We start from the raw sequence: 26925 nt of genomic DNA, 5'->3' as shown, positions 1-26925 counted from the left end.
AGGGGAAATCTCAGAGGATCAGCGTGCCGCTGTGTCAAAATGAGGAATGTGGAGCATTTTGAGAAGTTAGGCTAGGGCTACTTTAGTAGCCAGTCTAGGCCTATCGGTTTCACAAGTAACAAATTGGGCCATGGTAATCTTTTGGCACATCAGCACCACATGATCATGAGTATCAGGACCTTGAAAAGATTGTGCAAAAATTGGTTGGTTATATTTGTTGGACACAAGTTATTCAAAAGAGTTTTGTAGTTTCTACTGAAACTGCAGGAAAAGACAGAATAAATACAAAATAACATAAATAATTTTAAATGCCAGTATTTTATTTTTCAGTGCCAATACTTATTTCAGTGTCAATACAACTTTTTCCAATACAAGTGTTTCAATGCCAATGTTTCCTTTTTCCGTTTAGGTTTTGTTTTCAATCCAACATTCTATTTTCAATGGCAACATTTAAAATCGCTCTCCTGGCTCCGTAGAGGTTGGGGATGTGGAGGGAGCTTCGCAACTAACAGAGCTGACATGAGAATAGGGAGAACTGCACATAATAATTAGGGCTGTTTAGGAAACAAAGGTCATATAATCAATATTGTTTCAGAGATTTGGGGGTTTTTAATCAACCTGAGGAAGAGTTCACATTCTACAATTATACACAAATTACACAACGATTTTGGTAATTTCTCAAATGTTACAATTTTAAGTCAAACACTTAAACAAATTTAATTAAAGAGATATTATATATCCGGAAATATCATGTCTCTCCATCACAATTATATTCCTGGCAATGTGTGGAAGGCTTGGAAATATCCCATTGTGTAGGGAGATACAATGTAATAGTTAAATCATTACCCTAACTCTCTAACTATGTTTGCCTTTATTTATGCAGCACACCTTTCACAGAGTCTGTGGTGGTATGATCCAAGTAAATATAGATATCATGATCATTATTAGTAACCTTTTGAAAACTAATACAGGCACAGCAAAAACATGCCTATAGTAGTGCAACGCAAGAAAAAACATCCCTAGGTGCAGATACATGATACACAAGAGATTCTGACCCCTCTCTGTGTCACTCAAACATTATTCTCATTGTCACACATTAAAGTAAGTAAACTGGACAGTGTGCATCTCTATCGTGACTTTCTGTCTGGTAAGCAGGCAAGGTAGGTCAGAAGATGTCGTCATCATTTCTTCCTCATTAGCCCCCAGCAGTCTCAGCTGCCTTTCTCATCATATCATTTGGAAAACTTCATTTTCAAAAACCTTGTACATCCTGACATCCTCAGCAGCTCTCATTTTAGTACTGATGTTCCTGCTTTTGGGAACGTTTAGGAGGCTGAGTAGTGGGTCAGGGAGTGAGCGTAGAGCAGGGGCTCCGTCCTTTGTCTTGTTATAGTGGGAGAAGTCTGCATGTGCCACCTTAAAGTGCATTCAGGAGAGCTCAGTATAACAGTGTCTTTCCCATGCGTGGAGCTCCCCGCCTTCGGCACACACCAGCAGGTATGACTCACTCTTCACCTGAGGCAGGCGAACCTGGAGGGCAAAGAAACAGCAGAAAAAGGTTATTTCTTTGGATTTGGATTTTGGCCTTTAAAATATTGTGTTGTGCTGATGTAATGTAATGCATTAATGGGAACACCTGAAATTACATAATAATAATAATAATAGCAATAATAATTTACTGTGGAGTCTAAATACAATTTCAGAGGCTTTTCTACCATGATAACTAACAATAAAATGATTATTTCCGGAACATTTTTGCATTAACATGGTCAAATTAAAAGATACTGTATCACTATATTTGATCCCAATTCAAGAGTTTAAGAAAACAATAGTTCAAACTTTTTTACTGTGGCTGATGAGGTCTAAGTTAATGTTCTCACACGCACACGCACGCACACGCACACGCACACACACACACACACACACACACACACACACACACACACACACACACACACACACACACACACACACACACACACACACAGATAATCTGTAGGAAGACTTTAATATGCAACCTTCCTCCTTTCATGTTCAGATATCTGCTTTATGGTGTGATGTTTTGACATGTAGGTTAATGTTTTGAAGTCTCAAATAAATAATAATGACTAATAATAAAGACCACCAAAAAATGCATTTACTGAGTTTAGTACTGTACTTAAGTACAATGCAGAAATACCTTTACTTTAAATGTTGTGCTAATTTGCTTAATTAATTAAATGTCAAAGACAAATATTGCAGTTGATTACATTTTATTAACATTTTATACATACTTAAAATGCTGCTTCCACAAGACACAAATGATATATAAATAAATACTGACAGCAGGTGTTTTGCTGCATAATGAATACTTTTACTTTTTATATTTGTTGCTCACGAGACGTCTTTCACTAAATTAAGGTTTTGTATGCAGCGCTTTAATTGTAATGGAGTATTTTTATATGATTGTATTTCTATTTTTACCTAAGTAAGTAAAATAACAGAATACTTCTTCTACCACTGATGATGAAATAATCTCCCAAATACAACTATACAAAACATATCAATGGCATGAGAATGATAGTATTGCATTCAACCCTCCACTTGAGTTGAATCGTAAATGACAGGTTACTATTTGAGTATTTGGTCCGTACCCTGTGGAACAGGAGCAGGTGGCGGTGGAGAGGAATCACTAGCGGGTAATGGCAGACTGGGGGCGCTCTCTCCCTCTGTAACACAGGCAAGTCAGACCGGTGAACGGACTGCAGCTTTGTAGAAACATAAATAGAGATTCGGCTAATGAACAAGAGCTTGGCCAGATGTACACATTTCATGTCATACAGAGAAACTCTCTGTTAGCCTTACTCACGCAACAACTGCAGAGCTACTGCAAATACATTAGAGAATCAAACAGGCTCCATGCTGTTTTAAAAGGGATTTTGTTTTTCCTTGTCAGGCAGAGAAAGAGAATATGAAAGTGAATTAAAGTTAGGCTTACATCCCTTGGTGTGTCCACACAATGGGAAGGCAGAGCAAGAGATGCTGGGCAGATACTCAGTGCTGTGATTGGAGGAGAGAGAGGAACATCAGAGCCCATGATGTGTGGCGGCGCTGCTGCAGGCATTCAGCCTTTGGGTGCACTGCTGGCCAGCCAGATTTGTAATAACACAAAGAAACAGAACAGAACAAAAAACAGTACATATTTGTGATGATGAAAGGGATGACAGTGAGTGTTAGGGGGGCAGAAGAAGTGAGGGAGAAGGCCGTGACTGAAGTGAAGTAAGCCATTGACTGTAGAGTTTTTATCATCACACAAGGAGCCAGGTACATGCTTTTTGTCCACATGGCTTTACAACAACAGGAGTTGTGGTCATTATTCATAACATGGTCATCCATTAGACCAGCGGCAGGAAGACCCTCATCACTGCCTCTTTAAAAAGCTCATGACACGATATTGACTTATGGAAACGGGCTTCCAAGTTCATGCATACCAAGGCTATTCTTAGAGTGGGTATTTATCACCATGTTCTGACTGAGGCCTCCAGTATAAGCAGATGCTGCCAGGACTGTGCAGCCCTTTGTTTATTCAGAGTGGCTCATATTGTCTGGAACTCATTCCACCTCACATTAATGTTGTTCTTAAGACACTCAGGACTGTAAAGTAGTACTTGGTTTGTATTGATGTCTGTGTTATTAGGTACTGAAATACCTGGGATTCTGAAAACAGACTTAGAAGTTCCTTTTCGTTGAATTTGACAAAAAGCAGCATTTCTACCTATATATGGCCTTGGCTTCAAATGTTCCATTACTTTTCATCAACAGTTCCCGCACTTCTATGTTTAATTATACCATAATACTAAAAGGATCCATTGTCATATAGTGAATGCCATTCCATGACTGTGTTCTTGGCAGTGTTGAAATGATATTAGTTCCTGTGGTGTCATGGCATCACTGCATACAATATAAAGTGAAACAGAGACGAACAGAGGATGATGAAGATGATGGCGTGATGAGGAAGCAGGGGTGTTGATCCCTTGCCTGTCTCCTTGGGGGCTTTCCAGTCCTGCATCTCCCCCTTCAACCTCTTCATTTCTTTCTCCAGCTCACAATATCTCCTCTCTGCTTCTTGTAACCGTCTGGTGGATAAAGAAGGAAAGACTAAATGAAATATAAACTAAGTTTAATCATATCTTCTTGTTATTGTTGTTTTATTTCTTCAACTGGGCTGATGATGTATGTTACAGCAGTGGATACTTGTCTTTATTTGAAGGATAAAATATATATAATTGACATATACCTGTACTTCTTCTAGTTGAGGAATGTTTCAAACAGTAAGTAAATAACTCCTCACATCATGTCCAGGCTTTAAACATGTCACTTCCATTTTAGTTGACCTCCTTTGTCTAATTCTAAAATAGATTTTAACATTTTATTGTTAACTCAAAGTCAATGTTAGTCACCAGAGGTGATCGAGCCTTGGCAGTCAAGGCCCAGTGATGCAGTTTTGCAAAGCTTACCTGAGGACTTTAATGAAAATGATAAATATATATTGACATATAAAAATTGTTTTAAGATGTATGATTGCTGAGTTTGTCCCTGGAAATACAAATTCTCTTGTGTGGGATACCTGATCCTGAGGCTTGGAAGCCCACACACTTTATCTCTATACCACTGCCATGACAAAAAAGTACCCCTGAAGCAAAAGTGCACCAATATCAACAGTGCCAATACAGCTCATTGGTACGTTTACTCAATATCAGCTAATTAAATTGTCTCTATAAGATAGCTGGACTGATTATTCAATTAACACGCACTTTGGAGCAATAATCAGGCCTTACTGTGATAAAGAAAATGTCTGTGGGGTCGGGATTCTTCTGACTCAATGAGGAAAATGTCAACAATGCAAAGCTTGTGCCAGATTCTAGTATCTCCTTAGAGAGCCCAACAGAAACAATATTTGCATGATGTTGTAAATGTTTGTTGTTCAATATAACTAAATAATGTCATCATGTTGTTGAGATTTAAATAAACCCAGAAAGGATATATGGCTCTCCCTTGTCCTCCCTTCAGGCAAATCATGTAACAGTTCTGCTTCTGTCTGCTTATACTCAGAAATAAACGTGACCCAAGGATGACGTGGTCCGTTTAATCAGACTTAATCAGCATAGACACGTACACTGACACTGTCATTTGCTACATCGGCAAATGCTTTGATAACGTTGTACAGAGAAATAATGTACACACATTCTGAAATGAGAAGCCTTGGGTTAATGTGGAGGTCCATGATAAACCCAAAGCACTTACCCAACGCTTACATCGCGGGACATTTGGATGAGTACAGGAAATCCAGGAATGCGCTCTGAAGCTATCAGTGCTAAGAGACAATACAGGGACAAAGAGTTCTCGCAGTCTAACTACCAGGGCTCCAACACCAGAAACACATGGTCTGGAATAAGAACTGTCACAGACAACAAAAGGAAAAGCAGCAGTGCTGACGTCAGCATTTCTCCCAGACAAACTGAATAACTTTGAGAACAACTTCCTGGCTGAGGAGTTACAAAAGGCTTTTGTAAACTTCTGCCCACTAATAATATCGAAGTAGGATGTGTGCAGATCTTTCACCTGGACATCACCTCCTCCCTCCCTGACTCACTGGACGTGTTACAATTTGCTTACAGACCACAAAGTTTACATTTGACGCTATCACCCTATCCCTACTCACTGCCCTCTATTACCTGGACCAGAGGAACATACAGTATATGTGAGAATGCTGCTCATTGACTACAGTCCAGCATTCAACACCATTGTGAATTCCAAACTCATCATCTAGCTCAGAGACATGGGGCTCAACACAGCCCTCTATGATTGCATCCTAAGATTCCTGACAGGCAAACCCTAGGCTGTGCAGATAGGCAGCACCACTTCCTTCGCCCTGACTCTCAACACCGGAGCCCCTCAGGACTGCATGCTCAGATCTCTCCTGTACTCCCTGTTCACACACGATTACATGGCCACACAGCTCCACCACCATCATCAAGTTTGCTGTTGACACGACCACCATTGGCCTGATCACTGACGGCAACATCTTGTTGCCCAACCTTGTTCTCAACAAAACTAAGGAGCTGATTGTGGGCTACAGGAAGTGACAGACACAAGTACATGCCCCCAGCTCCATTAATGGGACTACAGTGGAGTGAGTCAGCAGCTTCAGGTTCCTCAGGGTTCACATCAGTGAGCACCTGACATGGATTCAACACACAGACACCCTCACCAAGAAAGCAAGACAAGGGCTCTTCTTCCTCCGCAGGCTGAGAATGCTCCACAGGATACTCTACAACTTAAAGGTGCACTATTGAGTGTATCCTGACTGGCTGCATTACTGCCTGGTATGGCAGTTGCATGTCCTCAACCGTCTACAGAGGGTGGTGGAAACTGCTCAGCACATTTTGGAGCTGCCAAACATGAAGGACCTCTACAGGACTGTCTCAGAAAATTAGAATATTGTGATAAAGTTCTTTATTTTCTGTAATGCAATTAAAAAAACAAAAATGTCATGCATTCTGGATTCATTACAAATCAACTGAAATATTGCAAGCCTTTTATTATTTTAATATTGCTGATTATGGCTTACAGCTTAAGAAAACTCAAAAATCCTATCTCAAAAAATTAGAATAGTTCCTCAGACCAAGTAAAAAAAAAGATTTATAACAGCAAAACAAAATCAAACATTTGAAAATGTCCATTAATGCACTCAGTACTTGGTTGGGAATCCTTTTGCACGGATTACTGCATCAATGCGGCGTGGCATGGAGGCAATCAGCCTGTGGCATTGCTGAGGTGTTATGGATGCCCAGGATGCTTCAATAGCGGCCTTTAGCTCATTAGCATTGTTGGGTCTGGTGTCTTTCAGCTTCTTCTTCACAATACCCCACATATTCTCTATGGGGTTCAGGTCAGGGGAATTGGCAGGCCAATCGAGGACAGTAATGCCATGGTCAGTACACCAGTTACTGGTGGTTTTGGCACTGTGGGCAGGTGCCAGATCATGCTGGAAAATGAATTCCTCATCTCCATAGAGCTTTTCAGCAGACGGAAGCATGTAGTGCTCTAAAATCTCTTGGTACACAGCTGCATTTACTCTGGGCTTGATGAAACACAGTGGACCAACACCAGCAGCTGACATGGCTCCCCAAACCATCGCTGACTGTGGGAACTTCACACTGGATTTCAAGCAACTTGGATTTTGCTCCTCTCCAGCCTTTCTCCAGACTCTGGCGCCTTGACTTCCAAATGAAATACAAAACTTGCTTTCGTCTGAAAAGAGGACTTTGGACCACTCTGCAACTGTCCAGTGCTTCTTTTCCATAGCCCAAGTCAGACGCTTCTTCCGTTGTCTTGAGTTCAGAAGTGGCTTGACCATGGGAATACGGCTATTGTAGCCCATTTCCCGGACACGTCTGTGAACAGTGGCTTTTGATACCTGGACTCCAGCTCCAGAGTCCACTGTCTTTGAAGCTCCCCCAAATTCTGGAAGCGACTCTTCTTCACAATGCTGTTAAGGCTGCGGTCATCTCTTTTGGTTGTGCAGCGTTTCCTGCCACATTTCCCCCTTCCAACAGACTTTTTGTGGATGTGCTTTGAAACTGCACTCTGTGCACAGCTTGCTCTTTGAGAAATTTCTTTTTGTGTCTTACCCTCCTGATGGAGGGTGTCAATGATGGTCCTCTGGACAGCAGTCAGATCAGCAGTCTTCCCCATACTTGTGATTTAGTTTACTGAACCAAGCTGAGTGTTTTTCAAGGCTCAGGAAACCCTTGCAGGTGTTTCGAGTTAATTAGACGATTCAAGTGATTCGTTGAACACCCTACTAGTATACTTTTTCATGATATTCTAATATTTAGAGATAGGATTTTTGAGTTTTCTTAAGCTGTAAGCCATAATCAGCAATATTAAAATAATAAAAGGCTTGCAATATTTCAGTTGATTTGTAATGAATCCAGAATGCATGACATTTTTGTTTTTTTAATTGCATTACAGAAAATAAAGAACTTTATCACAATATTCTAATTTTCTGAGACAGTCCTGTATACCCAGCGGTTTAGGAAGAAGATGTCCGGCAGAAAGCATTCTGTCCCGCAGCACCAGGCTCTGGGACAGTATCATCCTGCAGGCCATAAGACTTTTGAACTCTTGAGCTACTGAGCTCATGGCTTGTTGTCACCGTAGCTTTATACCGTACCTTATGTACTTTTACTTACTGTTTTACACCTCTTTACATCTCTGTATATACATATGTATTACTTCTCATTACACATATTCATCTATGTCCCTGTTTACATTACAGTTTAGTTTACAATTACCGTCTATCACAAATGTTTTTTATTTCATTGATACTGTATTTATGTTATCCCTATATGTTACCTTTACACTATTTTATGTCTTAGGTTCACATTTTTACTTTTACTTTTTCTTTTTAAACATAATAATGAGCATTGTTGGGGGGAGCCTGAGATCTAAGATTTTCATTGCCAACGACTGCTTGTCTGTTATTTCTGTGCACGTGACAATAACAAACTTGAAACTTGATCTGATCGTAGGATAGATAGCAAAGAGGATGTCAAAATATAGTCAATACAGGAGACTGATTAATGCTATATTAAAGTAGAATGAGTAGCTCTTCATTTGTTTGTAAAATATTTAGAAGAAATCTCCTAAATTTACAGTAGATCTGAAACAAAGTTATTAAGGGCTCTGGATGATTGTAATTTACAACTATAGACAGATGAAGCGCCCATCATGGTGTTTAAGTCCCTTCCTGTAATATGGATGTGGTGGTCCATTCACCTCTTACCATTCAAACACCTTTTTTTGTTTATAGGGATTGGGGGTGGGGGACAGCGGATGTTCAGGGGGAGATAACAGGTCAATATGCATGAAAGTGTCTCTAACTTTAAAACTAAGCCCGCTATGTCATTGGAGAGGCATAATAGTGTCTAGGCCCGTCGGCGAGCAGTTGGAAATTTAAGAGGTTTTAGGATACTACTTATTTCAGACAAGAAATGTTTATCATGGTCATTCAGGACATACACAGACACAAGGGTATTCTGATTTACTCGGACCATATGAAGATTGAATCGGCCCGGGCTGTCTTGTTTGTAGTCTACAGTTATGCATAGTTTTCTATTGGCTAGCATTAACGCTGATCCAAAGAAAGACAATGTACATCCTACTGTAATATGAAAGATACTGAATAATTGGTACTCAGCTGCTCCACCTAATGAAGTCCATGGATTGGTTAAGAATGGTATTAGTGTCAAATGATACCTCTGCATGTCTTCATCGAGTCCTGATATTTGGTCAGTCTCTTCCTCCTCCTCCTCCTCCTCCTCCTCCTCCTCAGTGGTGGTGTGGGTGGATGCAGTAGGACCTTGCTCCAGAGTGGGCGGGAGCTCCAGCAGTGCAGACAGGTTGTCTGGTAGAGTGTGGCTCTGAATTCAAAGCATGGATAAATCAGGGAGGGCTCAGCACAACAAAGAAAACACATTGAACAATATTTATAGATGCTGCATATACTGTAAGGTAACTGGTGCAACATGAGAAACGGACAAGGGGAAGTTCCGACGTGTATAGTTTTTAGGGTGATGATGTCTCACCAGTTTCTCCGGTGTGTAAAGACTCTCACAGTCCCTGAGCCTTGTGTGGTCAATCTGCATCATGATGTCTTGACTGCGGTCAATGGCCCCTGTTTGACTATAAAGAGAGACCAATTGAAGAACACTCAGGTGACTTCATATTAAGGACAGTTAGAGTAATTGGAAGCGTTAACCATGAATGTAAGCTTACCAGGTAGCAGTGTAAGAGTATCCAACAAAAGCCAAGTGTACTCCTATTGGAGCTCTGTCTATTACATCAGACAGTGTTTCCTGCAGAACAAAACAGATACCAATAACCAGCAGCTCTAGTTATTGTGTTAGAAGTTGCAAACATTTTGCATGGAGCCACACTATGAGACAGCCTAATGGCAAACAGTTTGCTAGGCTAAAATGTTGCAGTGCTCGTTCAAAACATGCCTGAGAACCGCTCATCCTAACAACTTCACACTCGATCCACTCTCCTTGGATCTTAAGCAATACACCTACCAAGTGTGAAGTCGATCAGATGAACGGTTGTCAAAACAATTACTAATGTCACGTAAATCTCTGGTCTCTCCTTCTTTATCTTAGTCACTAGGGGCCCTCTAAATGGATACACAGTGTGTACATAATATATTACTGATAAATAAATCCCGTAGATCTCAAGAGCTCAACACTGCACTTCTTCAGGTCCTCAGCAAAAAGCCACTAAGTGTGAAGTCGATCAGAGTTGTTGAGAAAATTGAAGGAAAAACATGCATACATACATTTAGTTATATGACTGCTTTATGTGAGACTTTTTTGTTATCACCAGATGGCTACATACAATTATTTTGGGTCTCTTGAATCCCCCATAAAAAAGTGTTGACCATTTACAAAGTTGCTCGGAGTGATAACAAGTACGGAAATGTTCTTACAGACACAACCCAGATCTCATGTTAAGTGCATGACATGGAGAGTAACATTCTCTAAAGACAATACCATTTCACTGAGACAGTCATCCAGAATGTCAAAGTTGGAGGTGTCAGTTGGATTAGATACTTCAGGCAGGAAGGGTGCAGGGAGTTTATGCAGGGAACCCCAGTCTAGTCCACAGAAGAAGGGATTGCTCCTGAAATCACTGAAGCCTTTACTTCCCAGACGGACTTCCCTTTCACAGATGAGCCCAGAGATGAAGGAACGAGCCTTGTCTGAAATCTCAGGGCCAGAAGAAGGGAAGTCAAAATAGTCCTGGGGATAAAGAGAAGATGATTCTTTAAATGCCTGGTGTTTACACCATTGCTTCTGATACCACTAATAGTAATGATACTGTGCTTGACATGTTCTCAAATTCTGAAAGACATTGTCAGTGTGTTTATGTACCTGAAAGTTGATGATCTTGGCATATGTTTTAGAGATGGACTCTGCATAGAAGGGTGTGGTCCCCAGCACCATCTCATAGGCACAGATACCCAGAGCCCACCAGTCACATTCAGGACCATAACCTCCTCCTCCCTCTAAGGCCCTTAAAATCTCTGGAGACAAATAGTCAGGGGTCCCGACTGCTAAGGACGAGTGAACCTGCAATGAAATCAGCAGGTTGATGAATTTGAAAAAAAAAGAAATCTAAAGGTCATGAGCAGCATTTCCATCAATTGTTCTGTTGTGTGAAACATTCACTGACATGAAGAAATGGCAGATTTCTTCCTCTCGAATAGTGTCTCTAATGAAACTTCTAAGAAAGTGTCAACTCTCACCATCCCATCCTCTAGGAGCCTCAGACAGGAACCAAAGTCCCCTAGTCTGATGTGTCCATCAGCTGTCAGCAGGATGTTGTCAGGTTTGATGTCTCTGTGTAAGAAATGTGGTAGAAAGGGCCATTGGTATCTCTAAAGGTCCGATTTCAATAATCAAAAATAACATATCACAGGTTGTTTGCAGTGTTCTCTTTCCATATCACAGTTCCAGGAGAGAGTGCGCACATATTTTTAGCGTGAGCATTGCTGGGCTTATGATATCAGAAAAGTTGTATTTGAACCATGTGAAAAGCACATAAAGCAATACTTCAAATTGTCGCAATTTCTCTGTAAACTGTACGTAGTCAAAACAATATGTGCACCATTTTTACCAGCCGTGACAGCAACGTTGGTATTGGTCACACCTTGTGAGACTGTGTGTGTATGTGTGTGCGTGTGTGTGTGTGTGTGTGTGTGTAATCATTGCAAAATGTGCCCAATTTGGCGTCAAAACTTTACAGGTGTGTCATTAAAATGATCATAAAAGTCATCAGAATTAAGACTGAATTTGAAGATGGGTGTGATCTGAGAAAGGGGACGAGATGCGAGGGCGGTAAGAAGCTGGGAAGGAGTCATTGGTCATCCCACTTTACGCAGCAGGCACAATTTGGCATTGTGGCTGGTGTGATCCCATCGCAAGATGGTCTCTAGTTTAAAGAGAAAATACAGTCTACCTGTGTACATAACCCAGTCTGTGGATAGAGTCAATGGCCATGATCATCTCAGCCAAGTAGAACTGAGCCATTTCCTCAGGGATCCGGTCTCCAAACTTACTGAGCAGAGACAGCAGGTCCCCCCCTACATAGTAATCCATCACCAGGTACTGAAGGAGGAGGGGATGGAGGTGTGAGGACAATTGCAACGGAATTTCAGTTAAATACAGCATATGTTATATTTGTACAAAACATTTACTCGAGTTTATTGGCCGTGTTTATACGCACCAGATAGTTGTCATCCTGAAAGGCATAGTGCAACTCTGTGATCCAGCATCTGTCACCCCTCAGTAAAACCTCCCTCTCCTCCTGGTAACATGCTGTCTGTGTAAGACACAAACACAAAGACAACTGGATAAAAAACCACAAGTAGAAAGACAGATACCCAAAAAAGTGTCCCAATGAGCCACAAACAACCTAAGTACATCCAGCATGCACCTTTATTTGACTTTCCTTTCTCGTTTCTTCTATCTAAGGCCAGCATTTGCAGAAAGAACACTGCTCATATTCTTTGAATGTGAATGTGAGCGCAAGTTGGCGTTTGTGTGTGTACCTCTCCTCGCCTCAGCATGTCCCACTTATTCATAATCTTCAGAGCATACACTTGTTGTGTGCTTCTCATCCTTGCCACAGCAACCTGCAATGGTGATGAGATTGTTATGGTGTGGATGATTAAGAAGAACATTTTGAAATATGGTATAAAGTGCAGCTCAAATGAACTCAAGTCCAGTTACAAATTAATAACTTTAACTTTTAATTTGATATAAAAAACATTCCATTGCTCATTAAAATAGATATCATTTGTGAAAATATAATGTAAAATATAATCATTATCATCAATACCTAATCAGATCATGTTGATTTAAGATACTTAAAAATATAACTCCTGCTCACCTCACTGAATGTGCCTCGGCCGATCACCTTCAGGATGTGAAAGTCTTCTCTTTTGATGCGAGTCCTTCTCACCTGCCTCACCAGGGGCTCAGCTGTGATTGGAGGAGAGAAGAGAGAGACTGTGACTGCATGCACTATAACATATTATTTGTTATTTGAGCGTCATGAGTTTAGTACACACAGCAAACCAGTTGAGTATATAAACCAGATTATAGTACCAAATATTTGACTGTATGTATGACTTGGTAGATGGCTGTAGGATTTAGTTTGTTTGTAGACTCCTCACATGTTGCCATGGACATTATGAGTGAAGTATGAGTGGAGACTCAGGCACAGACCCAGGATATGAATAATCCCATAATGACCCTGATTGTCAGTGTAGTGTTTTCAAGCTCTAATGTGATGAGGCCAGGTGTGCACACATCTGTGCGAATGATTTGACCTTCTGGATGTTCTAAACTGGGAAATGCCTATTTGCTGCACTTTCTTTTTTAGATGTGGTCAATTTATTTTGCCTCTCTGATAACCGCAGCCTCCTTCAAAGTGTGAACACACAGACTGTTTTTGTGTCCTTCCAGCTGAACAGAAGATTGTATTTGCCATAAAGGGAGTTCCTCTTCAACAGAGTAACTGTCTGAATTGGATTTGCTCCATACAGCTAAACATTTCCAGTCCTGTATTTTTATTTTCATTCCCCACCACCTCACACACACAGACATGCAAGAGAGAGCAACTGCAGGCCACATACACATACTGTCGCCTCAGAGCAAAACGTTTCCTCAGGCAACAGGACTATCCTGTGACAAGGAGCCTTTATCCTCTGCAAACATGTACTGTCGCCCTGGGTCAGTTGACTGGGGCAGCCATGTGATCTGTGCTGCATCACAGAAACAGACACAGAAGACTGCGACTGTGGTAAGATAGAAATAGGCTGATGAATGGACAGCATTCATTTTGATGTCATACACATCACTGACCTTTGTACAATTACACTGCATAACCGTATAAATCATTTCGTCTCACATAATGGCTGTTAAATCGTATTATTCTGCCAACAGTTATGAAATAATAAATCATGTGCTCTTCTATACAGCGCTACAGAAGAATGTCCAAGACAGTTTTAGTATCTTAACACAAGGAAGAATAAAGCAGATCAGTCCTCAGGGTCATTAAGATGAGCCCGTCCACTCAGATTCTTGTAACATGTTGCTCTGCGTTAGAAATAATTTGTGATGTGATAGATTATGGAGAGAACCAATTATTATATAATATCTGAAGATATCTGAAGATTGGCTAACTAGGTCAACCCATTTTGTTTGTCAACATTTAATAGCATCCTGTGGGCCCACCACTCATGGGAAAAACCGCTGGGGTCGGGTGCGCTGTCACACGGGTGGCAGTGATGGTCAGGGACCTCGACGGACCAGACCCGGGCAGCAGAGGCTGGCTCTGGGGACGTGGAACGTCACCTCTCTGTGGGGGAAGGAGCCGGAACTAGTGCGGGAGGTGGATCGCTACCAGTTGGATCTGGTGGGGCTTACCTCCACGCACAGTCTTGGCTCTGGAACCGTACTCCTGGATAGGGGTTGGACTCTATTCTTCTCCAGAGTTGCCCAAGGTGTGAGGCCTCGGGCCGGGGTGGGGATACTCACTAGCCCCCGGCTGAGCGCCGCCACGTTGGAGTTTATCCCGGTGGACGAGAGGGTCGCCTCCCTACGCCTTCGGGTTATGGGGGGGAAAACTCTGACTGTTGTTTGTGCCTATGCCCCAAACCGCAGTTCTGAGTATTCGGCCTTCTTGGAGACCCTGAATGGAGCCCTGCAGGTGGCTCCAGTAGGGGACTCCGTAGTCTTGCTGGGAGACTTCAACGCACACGTGGGAAACGATGGAGACACCTGGAGAGGCGTGATTGGGAGGAAGGGCCTCCCTGATCTAAACCCGAACGGTCGTTTGTTGTTGGACTTCTGTGCTAGTCATGGAATGGCCATAACAAACACCATGTTCGAACATAAGGATGCTCATAAGTGCACGTGGTACCAGAGCACCCTAGGCCAAAGGTCAATGATCGATTTCGTAATCGTATCATCTGATCTGAGGCCGCATGTTTTGGACACTCGGGTGAAGAGAGGGGCGGAGCTGTCGACTGATCACCATCTGGTGGTGAGTTGGATCAAGGGGTGGGGGAAGACTCTGGACAGACCTGGTAAACCCAAACGGGTAGTGCGGGTGAACTGGGAACGTCTGGAGGAAGCCCCTGTCCTGGGGATCTTTAACTCACACCTCCGGCGGAGCTTTTCAGCCATCCCTGTGGAGGTTGGGGGCATTGAACCTGAGTGGGCGATGTTCAAAACCTCTATTGCTGAAGCTGCGGTGATGAGCTGTGGTCTCAAGGTCTTAGATGCCTCAAGGGGCGGTAACCCTCGAACACCGTGGTGGACCCCGGTGGTCAGGGAAGCCGTCCGACTGAAGAAGGAGTCCTTCCGGGTTATGTTATCCGGGAGGACTCCGGAAACAGTTGCAGGGTATCGAAGGACTAGAAGGGCGGCAGCTTCTGCCGTGTCAGAGGCAAAGCAGCGGGTGTGGGAGAAGTTCGGAGAAGCTATGGAGAAGGACTTTCGGTCGGCACCAAGGTGCTTCTGGAAAACCATCCGGCACCTCAGGAGGGGGAAGCGAGGAACCATCCAAGCTGTGTACAGCAAGGGTGGGACCCTGCTGACTTCAACTGAGAAGGTTATCGGCCGCTGGAAGGAGCACTTTGAGGAACTCCTGAATCCGACTAACACGCCCTCTATGGTTGAGGCAGAGCTGGAAGCTGATGGGGGATCATCGTCAATTTCCCTGATGGAAGTCACTGAGGTAGTCAAACAACTCCACAGTGGCAAAGCCGCAGGGGTTGATGAGATCCGTCCAGAAATGCTGAAGGCTTTGGGTGTTGAGGGGCTGTCTTGGTTGACACGCCTCGTCAACATTGCGTGGAAGTCTGGGACAGTGCCTAGGGGTTGGCAGACCGGGGTGGTGGTTCCCCTATTTAAAAAGGGGACCAGAGAGTGTGTGCCAACTACAGGGGTATCACACTTCTCAGCCTCCCTGGTAAAGTCTACTCCAAGGTACTGGAAAGGAGGGTTCGGCCGGTAGTCGAACCTCTGATTGAAGAGGAACAATGCGGATTCCGTCCTGGTCGTGGAACAACAGACCAACTCTTTACTCTTGCAAGGATCCTGGAGGGGGCCTGGGAGTACGCCCATCCGGTCTACATGTGTTTTGTGGATCTGGAGAAGGCGTATGACTGGGTCCCCCAGGTGATACTGTGGGAGGTGCTGCGGGAGTATGGGGTGAGGGGGTCACTTTTGAGGGCCATCCAATCCCTGTACGCCCAAAGCGAGAGTTGTGTCCGGATACTCGGCAGTAAGTCGGACTCGTTTCCCGTGAATGTTGGCCTCCGCCAGGGCTGCGCTTTATCACCAATCCTGTTCGTGATTTTCATGGATAGGATATCGAGGCGTAGTCGTGGAGGAGAGGGGTTGCAGTTCGGTGACCTGAGGATCTCATCGCTGCTCTTTGCAGATGATGTGGTCCTTATGGCATCATCGGTCTGTGACCTTCAACACTCACTGGATCGGTTCGCAGCCGAGTGTGCAGCGGTTGGGATGAGGATCAGCACCTCCAAATCTGAGGCCATGGCTCTCAGCAGGAAACCGGTGGATTGCCTACTCCGGGTAGGGAATGAGCCATTACCCCAAGTGAAGGAGTTCAAGTACCTCGGGGTCTTGTTCGCGAGTGAGGGGACAATGGAGCGAGAGATTGGCCGGAGAATCGGCGCAGCGGGGGCGGTATTACAGTCACTTTACCGCACCGTTGTGACGAAAAGAGAGCTGAGCCAGAAGGCAAAGCTCTCAATATACCGGTCGATCTTCGTTCCTACCCTCACCTATGGTCATGAAGGCTGGGTCATGACCGAAAGAACGAGATCACGGGTACAAGCGGCCGAAATGGGTTTTCTCAGACGGGTGGCTGGCGTCTCCCTTAGAGATAGGGTGAGAAGCTCAGCCATCCGTGAGAGACTCGGAGTAGAGCCGCTGCTCCTTTACGTTGAAAGGAGCCAGTTGAGGTGGTTCGGGCATCTAGTAAGGATGCCACCTGGGCGCCTCCCTAGGGAGGTGTTCCAGGCACGTCCAGCTGGGAGGAGACCCCGGGGAAGACCCAGGACTCGGTGGAGAGATTATATCTCCTCACTGGCCTGGGAACGCCTCAGGATCCCCCAGTCGGAGCTGGAGGATGTGGCCCGGAGAAGGGAAGATTGGGGTTCCTTACTGGAGCTGCTGCCCCCGCGACCCGATCCCGGATAAGCGGTAGACGATGGATGGATGGATGGAACATTTAATAGCCAAAAATACATTTTTGGTGTGGAAACTCAGGTAATTGACTTAATATAGTGCAGTCATTTTAAAATGATAAAATCTAATCAAATTGTTTATGCCATTCATCCATTTAAGTCTCTAATCAAGCAGCAACCTCCGTGCCTGAAAAATGAAGCCAATGCGGATGTATCTTAAACTTGCACTCTTTCTAACGGCCGACAGGGGGCGACTCCTCTGGTTGCAAAAGGAAGTGAGATTGTATAGAAGTCTATAAGAAAATTATCCTACTTCTCACTTGAGTTATTACCTCATTAAACATTTTCCTAATAAGTTTATGGTCTCAATTGCTAGTTTTCATGCTGTATCTTCTTCAATACAGCATGATGTTCATTTAGTAAATTATGCCCCCGTTTAGAGTAAAATAGACGATGAAGCAGGGTATGTTAAAGGGCGTTCATTCTAATTATTTGTAACATTTTGGTCGCCTAAAAATGTCTAGTTCAGCGTTCGGTTGTGCTTAGCTGCAACCTCGAGTGGTGCTGTGACAGTGTCTACGTCCACTTCTTTTATACAGTCTATGTCTCTAACCCAGGTCTGGGTTGCAGTGGCAGTGGCAGCAGACTAGGCGAGGTAGCCCAGACGTGCTTCTCCCTGGCCACATCCTCCAGGTCTCCCCCGGGAATGTGGAGACATTCGGTCGGATGGGATATGTAATTCCTCCAGCGATCCCCAGATCTCTACAGCCTCACGTAGGTATCTAGGTCACTCATATTCTCTTCGCTCTGTGGCAGTCTGGTGGTTGACTTCATGATGTACAGCCATGGAAAACAAACCCATCAGTTAGTGTCCACCACCTTGATACCTTGGACTTTTGTGGCGTAGTTTGAACTTTCCAGCCTGCTCATTCCACAGTGACATTACTATTCATGGCTGCAGCTCTTTAGTAAAAATCCCAACACTGGGAGAAAATCATTCTTTTTGTTTCTGTGCAGGAAATGGACATCGCTGTCTGTCCTGTTCTCTGTGTTTCCTGCAGCTGTATCCTACCAAAAAAAGCAAAGTCTGTGGAACAGTCAGTGCATGTGCATGTGTGTATGTATACAGTGTGTGTGTATATCCTGTGCCTGTGTGCCAGCTTGTGTTTATTCAAGACTACCAGCCTAAGTGCTCTGCCAACCCCTCTGCCAGCTTCCTGTCGTCGTGAACGGAAATCACTCCCCTCCATGAAGAGCAAGGAGACGGAGAACAGGGTTTTACAACATTGATCAATAAGAAAAGAATCAAATGTGTTAGTGAACTGAGAAGAAGGAACGTCCCTATGCAGGGTTTGTTTTTCATTTGCATGATTCATCTCAAGTAAGACAGTAAGGCACAGTTCTGAATGAGACACAAAACAATGAGAAACACATTTTAATAGCTGAAGTGCCTTGTGATTATAACTCATGACTGCACATGTTGATGACTGAAGACCATCCGTAAAATTCTTATGTGAGGACAACAAATGTTTTGTATCATGCTGTAATGCTGCCTACACAGAGCTGCTATCCAACACATACTGGCTGTGTGCATGAATTGTGCTCTCCTGTACATATATTATTATACTTTGCTTGCATGCTGGTTTCATATCAACACACTTGGGCAGACAACTTGTAAACTCTGTTGTTACTTTCTATTACTAATGATATTTTTGATGGAAAAAATTTAAAACTGTGATGGAATCATTGCTAGCTCCTGTAAATGTTGACTCTGGCACTGTATCCTTTACTGACCTCCTCTATTAGGGAAACCATGTAAGGAGTGATCAGAACATAAGCAAACCAGACAAGGAGCGGGGCGGAGGGAAAGCTACATGAAAACAGAGGTGCTAAGTTGAGCATTTGGTGAGAAAAGAAGGTGTTTCTATCTGTTGCCAGAGGCCTATAAGATCCTCAAATCAGTGTTCAGCACAGTCTTCTTTAAAACGCTCCTCTGACAGTCTGGCTCAGCTCAAAGTCTCCCACTTAATCCACCAGTTCATCTTGTCATAGCAACACTAAATGATCAAGGCCTACACTGAGCTTCACAGAAGGCACAACACATTCAATCAGTGTTAAAGTTGCATTATGGAACATTTTCAGCATTAAAGGAATGGCTCACCTACATGTTCGTATTTTTTGTATTTTCTCACTTGTCTCTTGTGATGTCTAACTTTACAGAGAACAATTCTTTAGTAGAGGGTAGTTGTGAAGAAAGCTAGTAACAGCAGTTTCTGTGGATTATTCAGAGTAATGGGGATACTGCTTCTGGGAAAAATGTGAGCAGCACAAACACATTTCCATTCACCTCTAGTGTCCTGGGGAGGAGGCAGTGATCAGATAGATCATTAAAAACTTGAATAAATACTATTTGCATGATGTGATACCACTAAGTGAATGAGTGATATCATTTATATTGTATAAAACATTAATACATTAGCCTGTTTCATCACATTTTCTCCTGACATCACCTCTTTATGCACACCAATTACAAAATAGTAGTAGTTGTTGGCAATGCAAATCTTTAGTATCTCTCCAACAATGCTCATTTAAGTATGTATGAAAAGAAACACATGCGAGTAAAAATGGGAATATAAGACATGCGTGTCGCGGCGCTAATTTATTTTAGTTCACCCCTCTCCTTTCCTCCACTCTGTCTCGGACTGTAGGTGTGTCTCGCCACCCATCGCGAAGTACAGCGGAGGAGGGAATGTGAATGTGCAAAGCAACAAAAAAAAGATTGTAATAAAAAAATAAAAAAATATATTTTTTATTTAATTGTTTTTGCTTTATCTACAAACAATTTTGAGACCCCCTTGCAGTACCTTTGCGGACCCCCTGGGGGTCGCGGACCCCCTGTTGAAGACCTACACACTAGAATCTAAACAGGGACGTAGTAAATGTATATGAAGGTAAAGGGCAATAGGGATGAGCTCAAGAGTTCAAAGGTCTTATAGTCTGCAGGCTAAAGCTGTTCCTGAGTCCGGTGGTGCTGAGGAACCGGCTGCCAGACAGCAGCAGGCAGAAGAGTTTCTGGCTGCGGTGATTGCGGTCCCTGATACTCCTGTTGGCCTTCTTCCTACAACTCTGAGTGTAGAGGTCCTCCATGTATGGCAGTAATGTGTTTAGCAGATTGGACCCTCTGTGATGCTTTACGGATGAGGGTGGTGCATCAATGATGCTTGGTGCTCACACGTCAAAGTTAATGGACAATGTTTTCCTGATGTCCTGATGTTTTGTTTTCTCATTTCTTGTGTAGCAGACATGGACACAGACAACCCTGTGTTGCAGAATGACAAAACAATTATCCTTGAATCCATGAATGCTGCACCTGCAGAAGTTGCAACTTGAGCCTCCTCAGCCTGCAGAGGAAGACGAGCTGTTGTCTTGTTGTCGTCGTGACGGTCCAGGTCAGGTCCTTGCTTATGTGAACCCTGAGGAACCTGAAGCTGCTGACACTCTCCACCCTAGTCTCGTTGATGGTGATGGGGGTGTGTCCCTCTCTCTGTTGCTTCTTGTAGTCCACAACCAGCTCCTTTGTTTTGCTGATGTTAAGATGGAGGTTGTTGTCCTGGCACCAAGATGTCAGGGTTCTGACCTCTCTGTAGGCCATCTACACGTTGCCGTTGGTGATCAAGCAGATGAGGGTGAGTTTGAGGGCACAATGGTGTTGAATGCTAAACTATAGTCTATGAACAGCATTCTCACATATATGTTCCTCTGGTCCAGGTGGGAGAGGACAGTGTGGAGGGCTAGGGGGATGGCGTCGTCCGTAGATCTTTTTGGCTTGTAAGCAAATTGCAGAGCATCCAGTGAGTCAGGGAGGGAGGAGGTGATGAGGACTTTGACTAACCCTTCAAAGCACTTCATAATGGTTCAGGCAGAGAGCTGTGGTCTTTTTGTGGACAAGGACAATTGTGGTCTTGAAACATGTGGGGACGACAGACTGGAGCAGTGACATGTTGAAAACGTCTGCCTCACACCTCTCCATTAATGCATGTGTACATATATATATATATACATTATATATATATATATGTGGTGAAATAGTGCTGTCCATCAATGATCTGATGTGCAGAAGTTGTTCTCTATCATATTGTATTGCAGGGCTCGCTTGTGTGGTACGCATGTCAAAAAAACTAAAGAAACACAGGAAGAAAAGCAAAGGAGGAGGAGCTTAAGATACAGCAGCGACCAACTCCGACACTTGATCCTCATTCCTGGACACATGCTTTGGTTAAATTTGGAGTGTCCCATAACAGGGGACACATGATAGCACCCTCGCCTCCCGGCTACTGGACAATACAATTGATACACACACAGTCACAGTCACATGCATGGACGGATTCTGTCAATAGTAGAGAAAAAGGAAGAAGTGAGGATGGATGGGGTCCAAAGATGAGGTGTGATGACAGTTCAAGAGATGTACACACAGAGCAGAGGCATGTAGCCAGTAATACTACAATGAGCAGCAATTGTGAGCATAGCAATTGTCTATTATTGATCAAATTGTTAGGCATAGCAGGAGCACACCAGCTGAAATAACCAACACAAAATGTGTCAGCAGTGAACGTGTTATCTTATATTTTCTATATAGTACGTCTGCCATTAAGCCATGGTGTTGTTGATGATATGACACCAGTGGAAAGTCTCTGGGAGGTTCATGATAGATGGCAGAGGAGTTGCTTTTCATGACCTTGTAGAGGGCTCCTGTTGCTTTCTGGGTCAGAACACAGAGGTCAGCTCATTTATAGCTGTGGTGCTTTGGCACTGTAATCCCTGAAGTCCCTGAAGAAATGTTGACCTTATCTGTTGGTCAGTCTTTAAGTGGAACCCAGTGTCGATTTTTAAGAGTTCATTAAATTTGATAGTAATGTCATTGCTATCAGGACTTGTTAAAAAATCGGAATTTTTCAGTTGTTATGCGTGTTGTATTCATATTCAATGTGTACCGCATATAGGTTTAAATAACTACATGCTATATCATAATTAGTTCTGTAGAATAACAATGCTATATGACTTTTGGGGCACACATACTGACTGGTGAATATACTGTGCATGAAACATCTGTAATATTCAGATTAATGTCATGTTTTGTGGTAAATAACACATTTCAGCAATTGTTATTCTTACCTCTTTTATTATCTTTCATATAAATTCAAACGGCAGAAAGCTTGCATTCTCACTATTTCTTACTTATATTGACAAATGAAAAGATGTCCTCAAATAAAAAAATATAACATTGCCTACATTTAAACTAATGTATTAATAATTTTATGCATTTTCAAATCACTTTGGGGTCTTCTTTGAAGATGTTATCAAATGTTATTAGTTTTGACCAACTTCCTATAGTCACTTTAAAACATTCGTATTATTAATTATTTTCCACTTTCCATTTGATGCGATACATTTTTGACCTCAAACCCTAATCAACTGTTTATTATTTAAACTTTAATAAAGTTACAGTGTTAACTTCATTGTTAAAGATACATGCAAATGTTTATGTAAAGTATTAATGTGTTTGAAAAATCTTTCTTCAAGGCTCTGAGAATCATGAAACCTAAAGCTTCACTGACCGTTTATAAGTAAAACAAAGCAGACTGCCAACAGTTTGGGAAAAAAATCAATCAACAATAAACAGTCAAAATATTTAATCATGTATCAAGTGGCCTGTCCCTCTGATCAACCCAACAGCCCTTTCGGTTGACTTGAATGCCCCATGAGCCGCTGTAGTAAGCTCAAGTGAAGGTCTGGTGTGACATTAGGACAGAATTTAACTCTAAACCTGCGTATGGAAGAGATTCTTATTTTCCCTTTAGCTCCACCTGTGCATGTCTAAAATGTTATTAGAGACCTCCTTCAAAAAAAAATACCGCCTCAGAGATTACATTCAGTGCCAACGCTTTTTAAATTCTTGCCATCGACAATATCTGCGCATGACCACAACTTATGTTAAAGCAAGATTTTGCCCAATTTTGTACATGTAAACTATACGGTAGATAAGGTATCTATAGGCAACTTATAAAACGGACATGTCAAATCAAGCAATCTGATTGGTTCTTAGCCGTGATATAATGAGCGTATATCACGGGTAGAATTGTAGTTACTTTTCACAAGTCAGTATCCCTTCGCGTCTGAGAAAAATCTACACCGTTACAGCTGTTAAATTACGTCCGTTAAGAAACAAACTAAAAAGCTTTACTATGTAAATAAGAACAGAGTTCCATTCGTTCGGTTGCTTTTATAATAAATAATATCAGCGTGAAATGACAATAATCAAACACGTACTATACAGGCTGAAACACAGACGTGTTTACAGTTCAATCTGGTCCCGGGTTCTGGTCGCGCATGCGCCAATACAAGGGACCGTCCATTTATGCAATCCGTATAATACAATGTTCTCTACTCTGGAGGAGTGGATTGATCAGTGCCTATCTCCAGAGAAAAAAGCCCCTAAAAGACGACATGCAGAGCTACGTGAAGAGCAGGTAGACCAAATGGAAAAAAAACAAAACGAACAGAGCACCGTGCTAGCTGTTAGCACGCTAGCTGTTAGCGCGCTAGCTGTTAGCACGCTAGCTGTTAGCACTATGTTTTGTGCAGAAGGCAACGGAGGGACTATTTTATTTTGAACATCATTATTTAATAATACAAACTATTTATATTGGAGTGTGTATTTTTCTTTCATATTGCCCCACTTGGTAATCGTTTTATAAAAGCAATAGCTCACTTCAGACCGTGATATATGCTCATTATATCACAGTTAAGGGGGTTGTCGAACCACGCCCCTTAACTGTGATATAATGAGCATATACCACGGCCTGTCGTGAGCTATTGCTTAAATATACCTTAGAGTTAGGCAACAAAAACACTTTATTTAGATCGCAAATGTTGGTGAGACCTAAAAAAACAAAAAGCATCAGTCATTTCAACACATCGCCTAAAACCACACATTTCTGTGAAGGTGACAAAGATCTCTAGCGGCCGTAGGAATAATGTCTCTTCCCGTGAAGAGCAAAGGAGGAAGTCGTGCGATGTTGAGCTTCCCTCTGTGGTGGTCAGTGTGAATGGATCAACAACATCACATTGTCACACAGGAGACTGCAGTTTGTTTCCCATTTCAGACCAACTGCCGACACAAGTTTCTTTTATTTAATGATTGCTCTAAAACCAGATTTACTTTGGTAACAGTAATTGGTAAATGTTTTAAAAGGCACAAACAAATGATGTGCCTCAAATCTTAAAAAACAACTACTTCTTGCATTGGCACTGGATGTAAATTGTGAGCTGCAGAATCACAATCTGAATGCTCAAAATTCACCTACATTTATACACCAGAGGTGGAAGGATTGTGACTCAAAATGTTGCTTTTCTGCCCAGGAGTTCAGTTCTTGAACAGATACACAATGTGTGCAAGTCAAGTCACACGTATTGGAATTAGCAGCCTTAACTTTAAGATAGTTCATCAGTGACAGAGTTAATGAATAATAAATTAACTTGTGGAATGTAGCTCTTAAGCAGCTAAAACCTTTGCTTCGTCACACACAGTGTGATATTTGGTGAGTTTGAGGTAATGCATCAGTCGATTGTCCTTGATCAGAAATCAAACAAAGTGGTTGCCAAGCAACATGTACTGTCAGTAGCACAATGAGTAATTTAGGTCAGCATGTTAATATCTAAAGGTAAAAGTTGACTGGAACTCCCCAGTGGCTTCATGTGTGAGTTAGTCAAGCAGAAGTACAAGAACTTGGTATATAATAGAAACACACACACACACACACACACACACACACACACACACACACACACACACACACACACACACACACACACACACACAAATAAGAGGAAAACACTCACCCCATTGCAGGAAGCCAGAGACATACTTCTCTCTTGCGAAGTGCGAGGAGCAGAACTCCTGGTAGACGCCCACCAGTAGGTCCAACAGGGTCTGGAGCCCAACAGGGCCGGTGGTCTGGAGGCCCTCGGCCAGGTCAAGTGCACCAAGGCCGGGGCCTGTCGACATGACGCCCGGTGGGTGAGGGGTCCGTTTGATTTAGAATTGCTGTGAAACCCTGGTGTCCATGGTGTATTGGATTTACAGTGAAACTATCTGGATCTTCTTCTTCTTGGTCTCTTGAGAATCAAATAATCACACTTACAGTAACAGCCAGCCCTCACTACCTTCTTTGGACTGTACCCCCGACCTGCCCCCCCACCCCCACACACACGGGTTCTCTGTAACTCTTTCTGGATCACAACTAACCCCACCCCTAGTTTCTAGTATCTACTTTACTGTCACTTATGTTTTTGTCTTTCTCCTGTTTGTCTTCATGTGTCAGTCCCCTCCTCTGTCTGTCTGTCTGTCTGTCTGTCTGTCTGTCTGTCTGCCTGCCTCTGTCTCTCTCCTTATTCTTCTCACCCCATGGCTGTGCAGCATCTGTCAAGCCTGAAATTTCTCCAGCTCTGACTACGGACCTTTTTTGGTGTTTGCCTCCCTCTCTCACCACTCCTTCTATTCAAAGTACTGCAAACTTGTTACTACAACAATGAGACCTAATAGAGAAGCACGTACATGATCTGAAACAAATCCTCTTTCCCTTTTACGTCTATCACTTTGTTCACTTTTTATTACCTGTCCTTGTTTCCCTTTTTCATCCCCCTGTGACAGAAACAGGAACCACTGACCTGAATCAGAGCGAGCTGTTGCTGTTACACTCATGTCATGTTTTGAAGAGCGCAAATCTCTTATTTTGTCAACCGTCCAAGGATCTCTTTTAGTTCCCTTGATTCTTTTTTCGTTTCTCTGCCGTCTCCCTCATCTCTCCGCTCTGTCTCCCCTCTCAGTCCTCCTCATGTCTCCCTCTCTCTGTTTCAAGGATGCAGCAAAGATCCTTTCCTCTCGCCCAGCTCACTGGATTTGAAAATTGTTCACGCTCCGTATGTTTTACTCTCTCTGTCCCTCTCTACTCCTCTAGTGCAGAGTAGCTCTCTGTGTCTGTACTCTCTTTCACTCTCTTCTCTTTCTCCTCCCAAACTTTTCAGTTTTGACTTTTCGAGTGAACAGCCTCCTTCCTCTTCTCTCTTTATAAATACACCACAGCTGCTACACAGCACCGCCTTAAACGTTTAATCGCCATTTCATAGCGTCAAAATTAAGCATGTGTATATGTTTTGTGTATTTCTGAATTTGTGTTACCTATCACATGAGAGTATAAATAAAGGAAACAACTGAACAGGAAAAACTGGAAGGAATAAGAAGAAATATTAAAGGAAGTGCAGTTTGGCCCCAATACAGTGAAATCACATCGTCTTTCTGACAACCCTCATTAATTTTGCCAGTATTTTTTATTTAGGTTTTAAATAATATTATAATAAGAACGATAGTAACTATTTGTAACTCTGGTTCTATGATGATCACCAGAACCAAAGAGCTAGAGTTAAAGTACACAACTAGTGTTTTATAAGGGATCCATGATGCACCCCCTGCCTGGACATGGAAACGACAGCATAACATTCAAATTTCCTTTAAAATGTCACACTATAGGCTATTCATCTCA

The 26925-nt window shown here is 42.7% G+C and overlaps 1 protein-coding gene across 5 annotated transcripts; it reads right to left on the bottom strand.

Annotated features, from left to right (window-relative positions):
* Positions 1 to 299: 299 nt before the first annotated feature.
* dmpk (DM1 protein kinase) lies at positions 300 to 26373 on the bottom strand. Of its 5 annotated transcripts, XM_029448971.1 has the most exons (16): positions 26054 to 26373; positions 25226 to 25501; positions 12994 to 13085; positions 12653 to 12736; positions 12328 to 12423; positions 12061 to 12209; positions 11348 to 11441; positions 10974 to 11171; positions 10593 to 10841; positions 9823 to 9902; positions 9633 to 9729; positions 9304 to 9467; positions 4018 to 4115; positions 2978 to 3039; positions 2634 to 2747; positions 300 to 1530 (listed from the first exon to the last, which is right to left on the bottom strand). In XM_029448971.1, exons 2-16 carry the CDS (start codon positions 25389 to 25391, stop codon positions 1429 to 1431), a joined length of 1845 nt encoding a protein of 614 aa, XP_029304831.1. In that variant the 5' UTR covers positions 25392 to 25501; positions 26054 to 26373; the 3' UTR covers positions 300 to 1428. The 5 variants fall into 5 exon arrangements, 3 of the variants coding, with proteins under 3 accessions (XP_029304831.1, XP_029304830.1, XP_029304832.1); XM_029448970.1 differs by lacking the exon at positions 26054 to 26373 and having other exon boundaries at positions 25226 to 25576; XM_029448972.1 differs by lacking the exon at positions 26054 to 26373 and having other exon boundaries at positions 2634 to 2708; positions 25226 to 25574.
* Between the last annotated feature and the right edge of the window lie 552 nt (positions 26374 to 26925).

Source organism: Cottoperca gobio, chromosome 14 (genome assembly GCF_900634415.1).
Source record: "Cottoperca gobio chromosome 14, fCotGob3.1, whole genome shotgun sequence".
NCBI classification, from domain to species: Eukaryota; Metazoa; Chordata; class Actinopteri; order Perciformes; family Bovichtidae; genus Cottoperca; species Cottoperca gobio.
This window is presented reverse-complemented; position numbering and strand designations above follow the sequence as displayed.

Coding starts and splice junctions, on each gene's coding strand:
- dmpk (XM_029448971.1), bottom strand. CDS start 25,391: ATGTCGACAGGCCCCGGCCTTGGTGCACTTGACCTGGCCGAGGGCCTC. Junction 9,903..10,592: donor ATGACTGTCTCAGTGAAATG/GTATTGTCTTTA, acceptor TTTGTTCTGCAG/GAAACACTGTCTGATGTAAT. Junction 1,531..2,633: donor ACCTGCTCCTGTTCCACAGG/GTACGGACCAAA, acceptor TTTGCCCTCCAG/GTTCGCCTGCCTCAGGTGAA.